This window comes from Tribolium madens, unplaced genomic scaffold (assembly GCF_015345945.1).
Source record: "Tribolium madens isolate multiple individuals breed KSU strain unplaced genomic scaffold, Tmad_KSU_1.1 Scaffold_1;HRSCAF=32;Tcas5.2_LG8, whole genome shotgun sequence".
Taxonomy (NCBI): domain Eukaryota; kingdom Metazoa; phylum Arthropoda; class Insecta; order Coleoptera; family Tenebrionidae; genus Tribolium; species Tribolium madens.
Genome location: NW_025400984.1, coordinates 6,611,307 through 6,627,704, shown reverse-complemented (window position 1 = coordinate 6,627,704; position 16,398 = coordinate 6,611,307). Strand labels below are relative to the sequence as shown.

The window sequence follows — 16,398 nt, the reverse complement described above, 5'->3', positions numbered from 1 at the left end:
TGGCAAAGTTGATGATAAAACAGCAACCTGTAATTTGCCACTTTTCAAGTGTTGGAAGTGTTGGTTCATGCAGCTGTCAAGGTTTTGGGCCTTTTATTGCAAACTTTGAAGTGTTTTTGTGCAAGTTCTTCTATCTGTGTGGGTGCTTTTTCCTGGTTCGTTTTTATCAAGTGTTTTTATCGCAAACACCCTTAAAAGTCTTTGATTGGAATCATCGTATGATCGGACGACGCTTGCGCAGTGGGATCCCGCCAACATGGAAATCAAACAAGTTTCGTTTGATTTTCATTCCAGTCTTATGTGTCAAGAAGTTAGGTTATTTAGCGTGTCGTACTGTCATGCCGTCTGAAAAGTTCGAAAGAGTTCTCGTGTTGAAAAGTATAAATAAAATGGAAGGTGATATAACACAGAATAATTCAAGTACAGAACTTGTGCGTTCCAATGAAGAAAGTAACGAAACTTCTCAGAGTGAAAGGACTATCAAAGATGTTAAATTTAGAGAATGGGTTATGGTTTTTATATTATGTTTCGTCAACCTTATCAACTATATGGATAGATTCACCTTAGCAGGTAATTTATTGTCTTTTGTTAACAGACTAAAAATTGTGTAACACTTTACAATTTCGTTATTTTTTAAAGAAGAGTACATGACTACTGTTGTGTATTTATTATGACATAATTAATTGTATGTTGTACAATTTTCGAACGGCAGTAATTGATTACAGTAATTACTTTAATTCATGGATAATGAATTTCGATAATTAAAAGGTTTGTTTTGCGTTGTAAAATGTAGAAATTACCGACTTTTATTTTGTACTTCAAGAATGTTTTCTTGTTGATAGAGCTTATTCCATATCTGGTGGCGAACTGACAGTGACAGAAAAGACACTTGGAGTGCGCCCACTTGGTTAAGATAAAAAAATACATGGGCGTACTTTTTTTTCTAAAAATTTTGAAGACAAGGCTTGTTAGGAATATCATTTTTGAAAATTCTTTTCATGCGTTAACAATTTTATAATTTGTTATTATGATGATTGGCAATAAATTTTGTGTAATTTATTGAAATGAGCTCAAAGTTGATGCATTTTATAAATTCCTCTTCAGCTTTAGTTTCAAGATTGTTACTTTTTCAACTCGTTCCTCAAAAACGATGCACAAGACACTAATTTAATTGTATTCTTGTCGATTTCTTGCTATAAATTAAGAATATTTAGCAAACCTGCATTACAAATTGCGTCTACATTTTAACGGGCCCTTTTTCTAACTTCCTGCTTGGGAACCATTCGTTTCCAAATTTCGAAAAACTGTTATTGTACCGAATTTGTTTCTTTTTTGGTGTTTCGTCTCTAAATTTTCTTAGACTATTTTTTGTGTTGACGTTTAATGACATTGTTTTCAAATTAATTCAAAAAACCGGAACTGCCAACTTCCTTTATTAAAGTTACCACGAATGAATTTACTAGTGATGCCAACGTTAAGACTGTTTGGCATTTCCATTAAAAAAAAACGGACTGTATGTTTAGTGTCAAAATTCAGTCATTTTTGACAACGTCAGTTCACCACCAGATTTGGCACAAGCTATAGTAAATTTAACAAGAATTACTTATTTTAAACAAAAATATTAAAGTTAAATTTCTGATTTAGGTAAAGTTTGTTTTTTAATTATATCGTGTGGATCAATTAATAATTCGAAAGACGTACCAAATAGCTATCTCTTTCTAACATTCTTATTGTAAACAGCCTTGTTGCTCTCTCGCTACGTATTTGCGTAAGGTCGGTCACGCTATTTATCTCACTTTAACAAATGCGATTAAAGTAACACAGAGCTAATGACGTACGTCAAAAGTGTGTATTACCTTCACGTAAGTAATTTGTATTTCATTTTTAATGGGGAAAACTCTTTTGAGGCTAATATTTATACCCTCTATATCACCATAATAATCGTAATTCCAGCCCTATAAAAATCCTAATGCCAGGGAGTAGCTTTAATTTTTGAGTTTAGTACCAAAATGTCTGAAGCTGTCAAATTTAATGTCAAAAACAGGCGGAGGTCATGTCGTGTTATTAATTCACACTACCCCCACCAGCAATTCATTAAAATATAAACTTTACTTCACTTATAGAGACAAGAACTACATATAATGATTAGACATAACATAAAGTAGATTGATACATTTATTGAAAAAAAAAAAACAATTAATTTTTGTATTTAAAATCTGTGTGATTCTTATTGTAAAATAAATGTAAAGTTGATAATGAAATAAAATATGCAACTCGTGTGACTAAATTTTCTGTTGTAACTTAATTTTTGAATGTTTAGCTTTATTAATATTGTGATTTGTGAATTAAAGATTATGGTTATAAATGCTATGTCTTGAATTGTTTTTTCCGATAGTGCTTAATAACATAACTCTGATAACAAGACTTGATTTTGCTAAAACCATGAAATTGACTATTATGAAACATACTTGTCTCAGGTAGATAAGGTCGTGCGTGTCATTGATTTTATTTATCATCAGTCATTTTTGCTGACTTATCTTCAGTATTGAAATCAACTAATTATGAAGTGTAAAACGATTTAAATCATTGAAATGTTATAAATTTTTTTCAGTTTGTTAGAGTAAGGTGTAGGGTTTAATAAGGAATTGTTAATGGATTTTTAACGTTTATAATGGTTATTTATCCGACGAGTTTGAGTGTAAATCGGACGCTTTATTTCACGAGTGGAGTTTTAAACCACGAGTGTTAGTTAACAAGTAGTTTATCATCCACGTGGTGGAATAAATGAATTGATTTACACGAAGACAAGTTAAATACAACATTTTATTCTTCGAATTAGATTCAACAAGGCTTAAAAATGCTTTAAATCTGTTAAAAATAATCAGACGTTTTGATTTGAGAAGTGCCAAACAGTTGTCATAACTTCCTTACACAGGAGAAAAACCGTAACTTTTGACAATGTCGAAGAATAAAATAACATTACGTATCATGTATACCAAGCAATTTACATGAAAAGATTATAAATAAGCGCACATTAAATTGTTGCAACATTTTGATAAGACTAGTAACCTCTTATTTCTATCACATGTTTGGAAATGGTAAAGCATTTCTTGTCAAAATAAAACATTTTATGAGAATACTAAATGTTTTTGTTTCTACTACTGTCCTCATTTTTATTTTTAAATTTTAATCAAACAGAAACAACCGTGTATATGATAAAAATTGATAAAATACTGCCATCTTTTCTTATTTCTTTAAAAAATGTAAAAAATCAATACGTTTGAAAATTTAGGAAAAACTTAAAAATGTTTTCAATGTAAGTAAACTTCAAATTTATTATACCTGTGGCTTTATACAAGAAGTGGCTAATAAGTTAAAGTTTTAGATAAGTTAAAAAATTTCACATCTGTGAATAGATTTAAGAAATCTACTTTTTGTATCAAGTCACTTAAATACCTATTTTTTTTTAATTAATGAAAAATATTTTTCTAAAATACTATTTGCCCAAGTCCTCAAGCTTTTATCGTTATCATTGTTAGCACATTTGTATCAGTTACTTTTATTGCTTAAACAAATTGCTATACCTATCTACTATTAGAAAATTCCATTTAATGTGTTCACTATATTGTTTTGTTGTATTAGCAGCGTTTAATTTTAGTGATTTTATACAATTTCATTATTATAACTTTTAGGCGCAGGATCAAACCCTGTTATCACAATTACAAATCGCTTTTTATTTAAACGTAAACCAGATGTATTATGATTTATGACAAAATGGTATAACAAAAGGATCATTAATTTAATAGTATGTACCTGAACTCTTTTATTAAACAGGACCGGCGTACTAGCAAAAAAAGGCTAAAGAATAATATTTATTTAAATGAGCTCACTTAATGGAGTGAGACTCTTCATGTCTCTTAATTGTAATACCATACGCTTATTGCCTTTTGGGCAGATTGCAGATTTCTCTAGGAGTTAATAAAAAAAATTAAACAGCTTCGACACAAAAATTGAATGCAAATTTGATGTCTGCATACTCCAGTACAACAATTATAATATGTTATAAGTTATAAGTAGTTATTACAATCTCATTCTAATTACTGTTCCCATTGTTACATAAATGTACGATGGTGCAAGTAAGCAGATCCTAAATAAAAATTACTTTTAAAGTTGTATTTTTAAATTTTTAGTTTCGTTTGTAAGCAAATTTTTTTAGGAATGAATGCCAGTGAAATATGTAAAATTTTAAGTTTTATTTAATTTTGGGTCTGTATGCTTTAAAGATAATACTGAAAATACATACTTAACTGAAGCTGTCACAAAATAACGCTTTACCTACTATATTCTTTTATACGTTAATTAGTAGTAACCTTTATTATTGTATACAAGAAAAACAACCCTAAAAAAATTGAATTGGTTTAAGTGTTCGATAATAATTATATCTGTTATTTATGCGTAATGCAAGAAAGATTTATAAATGTTTTTTCCTAAACTGCATACAGACTAATGGCACCTAATTATGAGATATTGCAATCGTATTTGGATAGTGAACTTGAACTTTAAAACAGAATAAAAGAGATAAGACATTAAAAAATAATACAACCTAAAATTTATTTTGAATTTTCTATTTTCAACATTCAAACGTATAATTCAATGTTCAGGCATATTATTCTTATACCACCCCTCCTTTCACCTCCTATTAAGAAAAACTAAATAAGGAAGTACTGAATAAGCCCATCATATTACGTGCATATCCTGTACCAGATTAAGATCATTTCTAAGCATCTGTGAATGGTACAAAAGACCCAACGTGATGTTACGGGCGTTTCGAAGATTGACACAATTTAAAACACGTCTTCTAAAAAACATGTTTATATTTTTGAAAAATGTAACAGCTGCTACAAAAACAAGATTATTTTGAATCACTTGAATATGCAATTTTTTTAATTGTACGCAGACATGTAAGAAAATTAATTATTGTTAGACTTTAATCAATACGAAGTTTGTAAGGCAAGGAAACCAAAAGTGATTTAGCGACAGGAAGCTGACGAGATTAGAAACTAAATTCAATAACACAATATTTCCCTAAAAATATCGTATGATCGTGACGTGATGATTTGTATTACGTATTTTCAATTGACGTTCAGCTTAGAAATAGTCATTTGTCGAAGGTTAATTAAATACAAATAGTTTAACCTTCACCTACACATAATTATCATTGTGATACAAACGTGTGGTACTTTTGCGTAATTAGATTAAAAAAATATCAATTAAATCATTCCATTACTATCACATGTCAAGATTTAGATGAGAAAATCAATAGCAACTAGCAGAAAAAATCGAAAGAGAAGAGATAAAACTTATTGAATGTATCACAACCCTCGTGACAATATAAACAGTGGTTTATTCGACCATCTGTCTCACCATCCATAAATAAATAAATTACACAATCATTTACACCCATGACACTAGAACCCCATCGAAGGGTGTCATCACAAGGGATGAATAATTCTGCAAACAAATCTCGTTGTCCTTAGTCATCAGGGGTGGATATTATTTTTGGATCATCTCTGTTTGGAAAAAAAAAACACAAATGATTGATGACGAAACAGATAAAAGGGGGAGTAAACCGAGCAGACATGGAAGTTTATTTTCGTCTGGTGACCTCAGTGACCTAACTCAACATTGTTAAAGTTACTTCGTGTAACGTACTATCAAGGTTTCTTTCAGACCTTGGTTTGGGGCTAAGTGCCACCAATTTACATGTTTCTGTTTTGTGTCAGTTCACGAAATTTTGCACTAGAAAATATCAGTGATAAAGTGTTGATAAGGTTTAGTTTCGAATGTATTTTAACGAGTATTTAATGATTGGCACCGACACACGTAGTGTATGCATTATAATAATCAAACAACACGGCGACTTGGCATTGGTGGATTCGAATCAGGCGATCTCCCAACCCAAATTACTCGGCTATGAATGAGTGGAACGAGAAATTTTAGACTGTAATAAAATTTGGGGCTATTTGTGTACGAGTATGTTGGTTTTTCGTACTGGATGCAAATTAGAAGAACGTGTTCTAAAAATATCCTTAAAATAATTTTTGTCTATGTTAGGCAGGGAACTAAAAATATTTCAGATAAGGATTGTCTACTAGAATTTTTCGAAGACTTTTTAAATCATTCGTTTCTCTTGGAAATATGGAAACCATATCTTTCAAGCTTTATAAAACTGGAAGGTTTTTAATGGCGTTATTGAATTTGTCAACGACTGTTGAGTCTGAGAAAAACAAGTTATGTCATCAGAAGTCTCTTGTTTTCTTGGCACTATTATGTAAATAAAATCGTTATTAATAAAATTATTAAAATTGTCTGGATTATTTAAACTGTAAAGTTAAACTTCGTTGAGCGTAAGGATGTCATATGATTTTTCTATTTACTTAAAAATTTTCGATCTGCGAAAGCACTCACCTGATCGAAAGTCACCGGCAACGAAACCGAATCTTGCTTTTTTAACGGTTTTACGAACCCAATCCGCATTCTTTCGTCTCGAACAACTCGAATTATTCTCATGCTTGGCAGACTTTGAGGATCAGCAAGTGTAGATAATTTATAAAATTATTGCTCTTGGCATTGCTCATTTCTTCTCTAGTAGTAGAAAATTCACTCAGAAGAATTCGTTGATGAATCAATTTTGAAGATAACACTCCTCGTCTCACGCTGATTCATTACGCCTTTGCAACCTTCTGGTCATTGTACTTCACCACCTACCATCCATTTGCTTTCATGGGTCATAGTCGTAGATCTGCTCCCGAAATAAGCGATAAAACGTTCTTAATTGCCCCGGCATCGTTCCACATTAAAGAAACTATAAATAAAAGCCGAGCTATGCATAGAACTTGAGTCGGCGTAGACTTTTTGGGGTTATGGAGGGATGTTCGTGGCGGCGGTATTTAAGAATTGTTTTTTTTTCAGGCGCATTTGCGGTTGATTGATAGCTTTTATGGATACACTGAAAGGGTTTTATGGTTACAATGGTTTGTTTACGTGGCGGATGCGAGCTTGAAGCCTTATGTTCAGAAACCTCAACGAATGTGGGGCGTCTGTGTTGGTTTTTTAATTTGTTTCAATTTAGTTTGAAAATTTTGCGAGTGAATCTTTTTAAAAATTTTACACTCGAGCTCCAGACTTTTAATAAATCACACAATGTAGCTTTAGTTCATCAACCTTTTTCTTGCTGTACACAATGTTTTTCTCTGAATATAACCGTGGCGTCTTGACGGGTTAGTAATCACACTTTTGATTTATATATTATGCAGAGATACTGTTCAACTTTGCCCCAAGCCCAAGGGAGCTTGGGAATTGCCGGTGTGAAAACAATCTGAGAAGATGACTCAAATATGACGAGATTTTATTTTGAATCGTGTCATCGACGTACTATTTTTGGAGATTTATAATCTCGAAAATCTGCGGTGCGAAAATTCTTTGTTTTGACTTGCGACATTCTTACACCTTATCTCTAACAAATATTTATTGACGCTTGGGCAACGTAACAAGTAGGTGAGATAAACCTACAAAATAACGCAATGATAAATCAAACAGGTCCACCCTGTTGTTATTCAAGACGCGTAGCTCGAGGCTTGCCGGACGTTGAAATTTTGATTGCATGAAAATAAAGAGGGCTGAAAAACGTCGCCGGTTTATTACGTGTCATCGACATACCCTCCAGAGCTTGTCAAGAACAGCCCCCGTTGTCAGCTGAAAACAGGCAATTACATTGCGAGTGTTACGGACAGAGGAAGTTTCAGTAAACAGCTCGTTTGACGGAAAATTGCTGTCATTTTGGGGGAGGCGGATTCGATCTGAAAGTCATCTATCATGAGGGTTTCAGCTGCAACAAAAAATTTCATTACGAAATTTATCGAACCTAATTTAAAATCAATGAATTATTCATGTGTTGCGTTCGATAAATTTACCCTTTCATAGAGGTTTTGACAGGATGCTTGGAATTAAGTGCATTTGGTTTATTTTTGATGAGATGAGAGATAAATGGAACACAACAATTTTCTCTTTTGGTTTATTCAATTTCTGTTCTATTACCATTGGTCGTTTGCGTCACACTATACAATACTTAATTGGATAATCTTAAGGGTTAGCATTATTTGACTCTTGAACAAATTTTAAAAAAGAAAAAACAAAAAAGTGAGGAACATACCAATAATTTTTTTTTTAACGTAATCAACTTAATTTTAACCGCATCAAGCACGTAACTACAGGGGGCCACGGCCCACCCTTTGACCCACCTGCTTCAAAACTAAAAAAACATAAAAATAAAATTTACTGTTTATACAACTTTAATATAAGTTACTTTACAGAAATATCATTTCCTGAGCCATTTTTCACTAACTTGTAAGTTTTTAAAACATTTTTGCTGGTTTTTAAAACATGGTGCCTATTATTATCGGCTTTTATCCTAACATACAGAGTGATTCTTAAATAGACCGACAAAATTTTATCCTTGGTAGTATCAAATGAGAACATGCTAGAAAAAATGTTTAAAAAATTAATTGTGTAAACATTCTCTAAATATAATTTATTAAAGATATTTTCGAGGTAAAGCGTACGCCACTGATGTGTTTCTAAATAGTATTAGGACAGGTAGTGGAAACCATGGTATTAACTTGATAAAAATGTATTTGATCATTGCAACAATTCATAAACGCCGTAAGTGGCACGGATCAAGGGGGTTTTGCCCCTAAAAGATACAAACGTAAAAAGGGTACAGTTTGTCTCCATTTATCCTTGGGAAGCTGTGATAAAATTTTGTCGGTCTATTTAAGAATCACTCTGTATACGATTTACTTAGGCCACCTTAAAAAACTTTGGATCCATCGTGGCCCAGCCAAATATGGGGGCGTAGTTCCGTGGCTGAACCGCGTGTTCTAAGGTGAAACGAAATGAAATCGAAACAACAGAATTCTGTGTTTACATATTTTTTTATAGACACACGACATCACTGTGAATAATTATGTAATTATTCTCTTGTGTGTAATTATATAAAATTATTTTCATATTTTTTATTGATATACAATATAATGTCAGTCTGGAATTTTTAGTTTATGTTCATAAAATTAAAATTGTTTCTTTCTTAAGACAATGAAATTCCAAGCAGGATTAGATGTGACAAGATACAAAACTTGATTAAACAAGAGTAGTAGTTGAATGGGAATTTTCATGAGTTGACATGTCTGTTATTAAGAATAGTTACTATGCACTTAGATAAAGCTTAAGTCTTGTATGCATAAATCTCAGTTGACTGTAATTGTAGATCATTATCTTACGATATGTTCAGCTAACCATTATAGTTGTACAAAAATGTACTTACCTGATGGGTACTTTATACTTATATTCGATTAATAATCTTGTATTACTCAAATTTTAGTAAATAAGTACGCTCGTTAATTTGAAATGCGATCCAGTGTATGAAACTTTAATTACTAGAAAAGTCATTATCGTGTGTGTAAAATAACTGTGCACGTTGGTAGCGATAACAGAGTCGATACTTTTGTCCAGTTTCAACACATTTCGAATTACCATTTGATCAAAACCAAGCGTGAAATAAACTGAAATCGATTTTATGTTGACCCCAGATTTGCTATGCATTTATAAAAATTTGATGAGACGATTTGTTTATGAAAAATGGGACAAGAAAATGATTTGCAGTGCTCGTGCTCATATTTTTTTCTTTTTTTCTTGAGATTCTCTGTATTATTACAAAAATACGTCAGTTTTGATTAAATTGTTGAAAAGCAGAGTGGAAGTAAACCCCAAAACGCACCCCATTTGCAAAGAACGTCCCCTCGAGAATCGTCTATGTATCTGTTGATCTAAGTGTTGCATTTCGTGTCTCGAGAAAAGACAGTCGCCCACCCACATAAAGTCTGGTATAAACATGTATCTGGCGACGTCTATTCACATCTCACAATTTTTTCCAAAAACTTCATGAATGAATCTTAGAAAATTCACCATCTGGATACGATTAATCGAAAATATGTAAATATCACGACTCGACACTTGTTTTTTCTCCTCCTGTTAACCGTCGTAATGAACCGTGATTGTGGGGTTCTCGATTGAAGTGGCACGTGTGGCCGCGGGGTCACGCCACAAGCATCAGGGAGTCCCTGATGTAATAAGCCGAGATGACTGGAGAGAACTCACATTTACGTTTCCGCTTGATTAAAAATTTGAATTATGACCTCAATGTTTTTCTCTTGTTACAGGCATTTTAGAAGACATTCAGAAATATTTCAACGTGCAAAATGATAAAGGAGGGCTTTTGCAGACGGCTTTCGTCTTAAGTTATATGATTTTTGCTCCCATATTTGGCTACTTGGGAGACAGGTATAGCAGGAAAAAAATCATGGCTTTCGGGGTCTTCCTTTGGAGTCTTACCACTTTGATTGGTTCCTTTATGAGAGTAAGTAGGGCGATTTTAGGGGATTTTTGTGACTAAATGAGTATCTTTAGGATTATTGGTTCTTCCTGTTGTTCAGAGCGTTAGTAGGAATAGGTGAAGCGAGTTATTCGACTATTGCACCGACGATTATCAGCGATTTGTTCGTCGGCGATGTCAGGTCGAAAATGCTGGCATTTTTTTATTTTGCCATTCCGGTGGGAAGGTAATTAAAATTATTTATTGTCAAACTTTAAAAATACCGACAAAGACGCCGGAAACCGCACCAAAAGCACACAATATTTATTTTTCCAGCGGTATGGGCTACATCGTCGGTTCAGAAACAGCCAAATTGGCAGGAACGTGGCAGTGGGGCTTACGAGTGACCCCATTTCTTGGCGGTATTGCCGTAGTTCTCATTCTCTTTGCTCTTCGTGATCCAGAAAGAGGTCAAAGTGAGGGTAGTAGTCACATTCAAACGACTCCATGGACTGAAGATTTGAAAGATTTAGTCAAAAAGTAACTTATAATCATTGCGATTAAATCCCATAATCAATTTTTCTTTTCTCACAGTAAAAGTTTCATGATTTCGACTGCGGGTTTCACGTGTGTTACTTTCGTAGCCGGAGCGTTGGCTTGGTGGGGACCTAAATTTATCGAAATGGGGCTTAAGCTACAGCCGCATGCGAGCAGCGTGGATAGTAACAGGTAAGGTTTGTAAGTAATTAAGATCAGGGACCGTGAACTGAATATTTGGCAAGTCGAGAATACGTCACCTTCAACTTTAAAATTAGTTCGAAGGAAATGATAGGAAAAAGTAAGGGTCAAGCGCATCAACACGACAAGTCCATTAAGAACGTTGTCGTGTGCTTGAATTTCCTAAGATGATAATATATGGCTCTAATTCATTCGAAGTAATGAGCGAGCAATAAATAACAGCGGCATTTATAGCATTTAAAGTTTTCTTGTATCGTTAATAAGGTTTTTGTGGTACATGTGTGCAACTATGTTGGCATTTTGTATTTGTTCAATTGGTAGAAAAATTGTTGTAAGCAACTGGATGATTGTGGAATCCAACAAAGGCATTCCGAGGCAAAATTGTGCTATTTTAAGACTTACTCACTAAAACGGCAAAAATAAATATTTCAAGTTCATTTTATGAGTATGTGAACAATGACTGGAACATCGAACTGTAATAATTTAAAATAAAAATATTCAAGATTTACTTAGTACTCGGAGTGTATTTACATTTTCGCTTTAGCTGTCGATTTTCACATGTGTTGGTTACTGTATTGATCCAAAGGATTAGTGAAGTTTAGTGTTATTATTGTAACGTCCTAATATTATCTTTATTGTCAAAGGACAGTAATATGAGTTTTTTTGAAGAGCAGTGGAGGCATTGGCCGGTAGAAAATTCCTAGTTATTTATAAAAAAAAAAATACACACTTTTTCTCAACTGAACGGTTATACATACATGCGCCAGAACTTGCACCCCAGAGAAAAATGCCATATAAGGTAAGATACCAGGAACATGGAAAACATGTTAAAAAAATTATATATATATATATAAAAATTTCGAAGTTATGTGGGTTTAAATTTTGCACTTTGACTGTATTTATTTCGTTGGAAAAATAATTTTCCAAGTTTTTTTGCTACAAGCTATTAGAAGAGCAAACAAGGAAGCTATATCCTAAATTGTAACTCTGTTTAATGTTATTTGTGGCTTTTATTGACAAAATTTTTGTACTTTGTAATTGTAAAAAAACATATACAAGATCATCAGTATCATTAAATAGACATAAAAAAATGACAGATAGAATTTCTTAAACATTTTTTCTGTGTTCCTGGTTCTTACCTTACTTGAAAATTTTCTCTGGGGCGCGAGTTCTGGCGCACCTGTGAGCGGCAAAATTATGGAATAATCTTAGTAAAATGAAAATATTTTGTTTTGGCAAAAATGCTCGAATGCTATTTTCCTTTTAAAAAAATACATAATTCTCAACTTGATTTAAAGTTTTACACTTTTTGGCTTGTTAATATTAAAATTTACGTTTTTCACTTTTTGAATGATTTTTTTTTTCGAAAACTTTGTTATGTAATATTTAATATTTTGGTGTTACCATTTCGAAAATTATGTGTTATCGAATTGAATTGAAATAAATCAAGTTGAAAATTGTGTATTTTTTAAAAGAAAAGTGACCTGTTTGAGCATTTTTGCAAAAACAAAATATTTTCAGTTTTAATAAAATTATTCCATAATTTTACCGTTCACTGTATAAAGAATTTCCTGATTAGTTTCTGGTTTGTTTATAAAAAGTTGCATATATATTTTTTTGATTTAACACTTAAGATATCAGTAAGATAAAATCTATTAAAGGAGTGAAAATAGTTACACATACACATTGAATGGTATGCAAAAAATAATATAATGGCTAATGACACAGTATACGAGATTATTTCATGTTTCATTAAGATAGTGAGAATACTTTTTGTTGCAAAGAATTTAACTGTTTATTGTCATTGAATACTTTGATAATCAATATATTAATTACAGTGAAATCGTGCAGAATTTTAACGATAAAAAAAAACGATTGCGCTGCTCTTTTTTAATTTTTTCAAACCAAAAATTTCATGAAACATTCGAAATGTCGCCCTCTACTATAATTTTTAATTATCTGGTCATGTGAACCACATAGACACACTATTGATTGATTCATTTGCTATTTGTGTCCCACAAAAAATATTTTTTCTTTCTTTTTTTTTCTATAATTGCCAGTGTTTTAAATTTGAAGTATGATCCACTAACAAAGTTTTTGATGGGACGTCTTGTATAAAAGGCGGTTGAAATGTCTAGTTTATTATGATAAAGGATTTATGGAAATATAATATAATAAGTCTGTCTTGTCTCTCTTCTCACAATATGGTAGCGTCATTTAATGAAGAAATTAGTTGTGACCAATGTCTGGCTTTGTAAATTCCACTGCTTACTTGGTTTGTGTTTTAGTGTGTCGTATAAATTCGGCGTGGTATCGATGGTGTCGGGCATCCTGGGCGTCCCGGCGGGCAGTCTCGTGGCGCAACATTTGCGCCACCGTTACCCCCGTATCGACGCCCACTTGTGCGGCATTGCCCTTTTATTGTCGACTCCTATGGTGTTCGCCGCTTGCCTCTCCGCCTCGTACAGCCTCAGTCTTTGTTTCACTTTCGTATTTTTCGGTGAATTCTTCCTAAACCTCACCTGGTCGATCGTGGCCGACATCCTGCTGGTAAGAACCGTGAGTCGTGGGGGCGGCGGCGGCAAACTCAGCTTGTATTTGTTCGACAAACATATGTGTGTGTAGTTTGGGCCGCCCCTGTTGACCGATATTACGTGATGTTTCAGCTCGACGTTTATATTCGGGGCGATAACGATACTGGCGGGCTTAGTTGGTTTAACTCTGGGATGCTACTTAAGTCAAATTCTCAAACCGAAGTATCCCAGGGTTGATCCCATCATATGCGCAGCGGGACTACTTATATCAGCACCGTTACTACTAGGAACCACCTTCGCAGTCACCTATAACATCGTCCTCTGTTACGTACTTTTGTTCCTAGGACAGGTTGCGTTGAATCTCAATTGGTCTATTGTCAGTGATATTTTGCTGGTAAGAAACAAAAAAAGAATCACATTCGAACTTTTGTGTTAGAAAAAATTAATTAATTATCCTGATTCGGTTTATTACGTGTTTAATTTTATCTTAATTGGTTGTGGTACACCTGACTAAATTTTTCTATTCAACCTTTTAGTTTTTTTTTGTTTTATTTTATTTCTTACATTTTGTGTTTGCACTGTGTTTCATTGCTCTTTGCACAAATTAATCGCTTTGTAGATATTGCCTTACTCGCAATGTAGGAAAAAAGAGAAAAGTTTGTTGCTGTTCTAGATAAGAAGAGTGTGAATTCGTTTGTATCTTTCAACTAACAAAAGAGCTTCAAAACTACTAAGCAAAAGCTTTAAAGTAAATATTGTCATACTGTTTTGAAGGTTGTGCAGATACAAATGAACTCCGTTCTGAGATCCAAGTTTACTTTTAACGTCATATTTTCAAAAATTGTTGTTTCAGCGTTAGAGAAGTTACCTAAATTTAGACCTTCAATTTTAGAGGTAAATAAAGGCTATTGTGAATAAACAGTTGGTAGAAAATTATTATGACACTAATAACAAACAATATTATTGAACTTAAAGAAAAAAGTAACAATCATAACTTATAGCTTTCGAAAATACCCCAGAGACGTAGGTTTATAAATAAACATTTTGGTAATAATATTTGTCATTCAAATTCAAGTTTTTTTTATGCAGGAAAAAGTTGATTGTCGATTTTAATGGAATTGAGGTCCCCGATTTCTCAGAACGTCATAAAATTTCCAGTGATGCGGATTATATTTAGGCTAAATTATGCAAGAGATGTTTTGAAAATATGATGTTTGGTTCATTTAAAGTCGATAACCGTATAAAAAATTTGTGAGATAGACTGCAATAACTTTGCTTATCTTTATTTTGGTTTCTTTTTCTGTTTTCGTTACTGCCGCTTAGAACTAACTGCAAAAACTTATGACACAACTATAAGAAACGGTAGATTCCTAGTAGTTTAAGTATAGAACGTCGAGCTGAAACGACCGTTAAACTTTAGTCAGATAGTACATTTCATTATCATCTCACCCATTTTAAAAACATTGCAGTCATTTCTCATCAAATATTTTATGACACTGCTGTCTTTCTTACACTTTATGTTATTTTCTTGTATTGGTGGTATACTAAAAGTCTGACCTTACAGTATGTTGTGTTGCCTACACGAAGATCGACCGCTGAAGGGTTCCAACTTTTGGTATCACACGCCTTGGGGGATGCCGGAAGTCCTTACTTAATCGGAGTTGTAAGTCATTTGTGTATTTTTTGCACCATTGTTTTAACTTAATTGTGTTTAGATTTCCGAAGCCGTTTTAATAATGCTCAACAATTCGTCAAAGAGCAACGGAAATGATTTTAAAGCACTCCAATACGCTTTATTTACGACGTGTTTCGTTGAAATCCTGGGAGCTTTCTTCTTCCTCATCAATGCCTTGTATATATTACAAGATAAACATAAAGTTGAAAAAGCAATACAGGGTGAGTGTTTTTTCAATAATTGCAAAAAGTAAAGGGGTGGTTTTATTAGTGACTAATCAGAAAAGTAGTGTTCTGTATGAAATAGCCATGACTTTAACCAATTATCCTATATCTCGTAGAATGTAATTATTTTACTTTAATAAACATTTCAAATCTCTTTCTGATTGGTCTAGTTTTAAGCGTTGTTTTAATGAAACTTGCTTTGTGCAGAGGTTTCGGATTACGACACTGCTGGCCAAGGAGATGTTGTATCTAATCAAACGACCGAATAGTGTATGTGATTTTTTTATTGGGCTAGGTGGCGGGTTTCTTTGCTTATTTCTCATTTGTTTACATTGAAGTTTGTTACATTATGCTTTTTTATTTCAGCAAACTCGCAACAACTCTTAGCGGATGGTTCAGAAACAGAAAATCCTTCCTGATTATTGGTTTATTAAGATAGTAGGAAGTAAAATATCGATAGAAGAGTGAACTTTAGACTTATTCCTAGCCGCGTGTGTGGTTTGAACGTGTAAGGTTTTTGTGTAAATATATGAGTTGTGTGAGTTCCAATTGTGTTTTGTACAAGACTGATTTTTATTTGCGTTTTTTACAAAAACGTAAGATCAAATAATACGCACAATTTCTTTTTTGTATTATAAATAACGATCTTGTGATCATTTAGTAAGACTAAGTTTTTTAAAATGGTATTAGTTTTTGTTTTATTTATTACAAACTTGTTATTACATATACCAGAAATAAAAATTAATAAATTATAATAGAATAAAGGTTTGATTTAAAACCAATCCCAAATCCCAATGA

The 16,398-nt window shown here is 32.9% G+C and overlaps 1 protein-coding gene across 3 annotated transcripts; it reads left to right on the top strand.

Moving 5' to 3' along the window:
* The first annotated feature begins 30 nt into the window (after positions 1 to 30).
* LOC123016483 (protein spinster) lies at positions 31 to 16,355 on the top strand. Of its 3 annotated transcripts, none has more exons than XM_044416901.1 (10): positions 31 to 570; positions 10,278 to 10,474; positions 10,525 to 10,676; positions 10,766 to 10,969; positions 11,024 to 11,158; positions 13,834 to 14,095; positions 15,266 to 15,364; positions 15,417 to 15,597; positions 15,808 to 15,870; positions 15,967 to 16,355. In XM_044416901.1, the coding sequence occupies exons 1-9, from the start codon at positions 219 to 221 to the stop codon at positions 15,867 to 15,869; spliced, it is 1,644 nt and encodes a 547-aa protein (XP_044272836.1). In that variant the 5' UTR covers positions 31 to 218; the 3' UTR covers position 15,870; positions 15,967 to 16,355. The 3 variants fall into 3 exon arrangements, with proteins under 3 accessions (XP_044272836.1, XP_044272837.1, XP_044272838.1); XM_044416902.1 differs by lacking the exon at positions 13,834 to 14,095 and adding an exon at positions 13,456 to 13,717 and having other exon boundaries at positions 32 to 570; XM_044416903.1 differs by lacking the exons at positions 13,834 to 14,095; positions 15,808 to 15,870 and adding an exon at positions 13,456 to 13,717 and having other exon boundaries at positions 32 to 570.
* Positions 16,356 to 16,398: the final 43 nt, after the last annotated feature.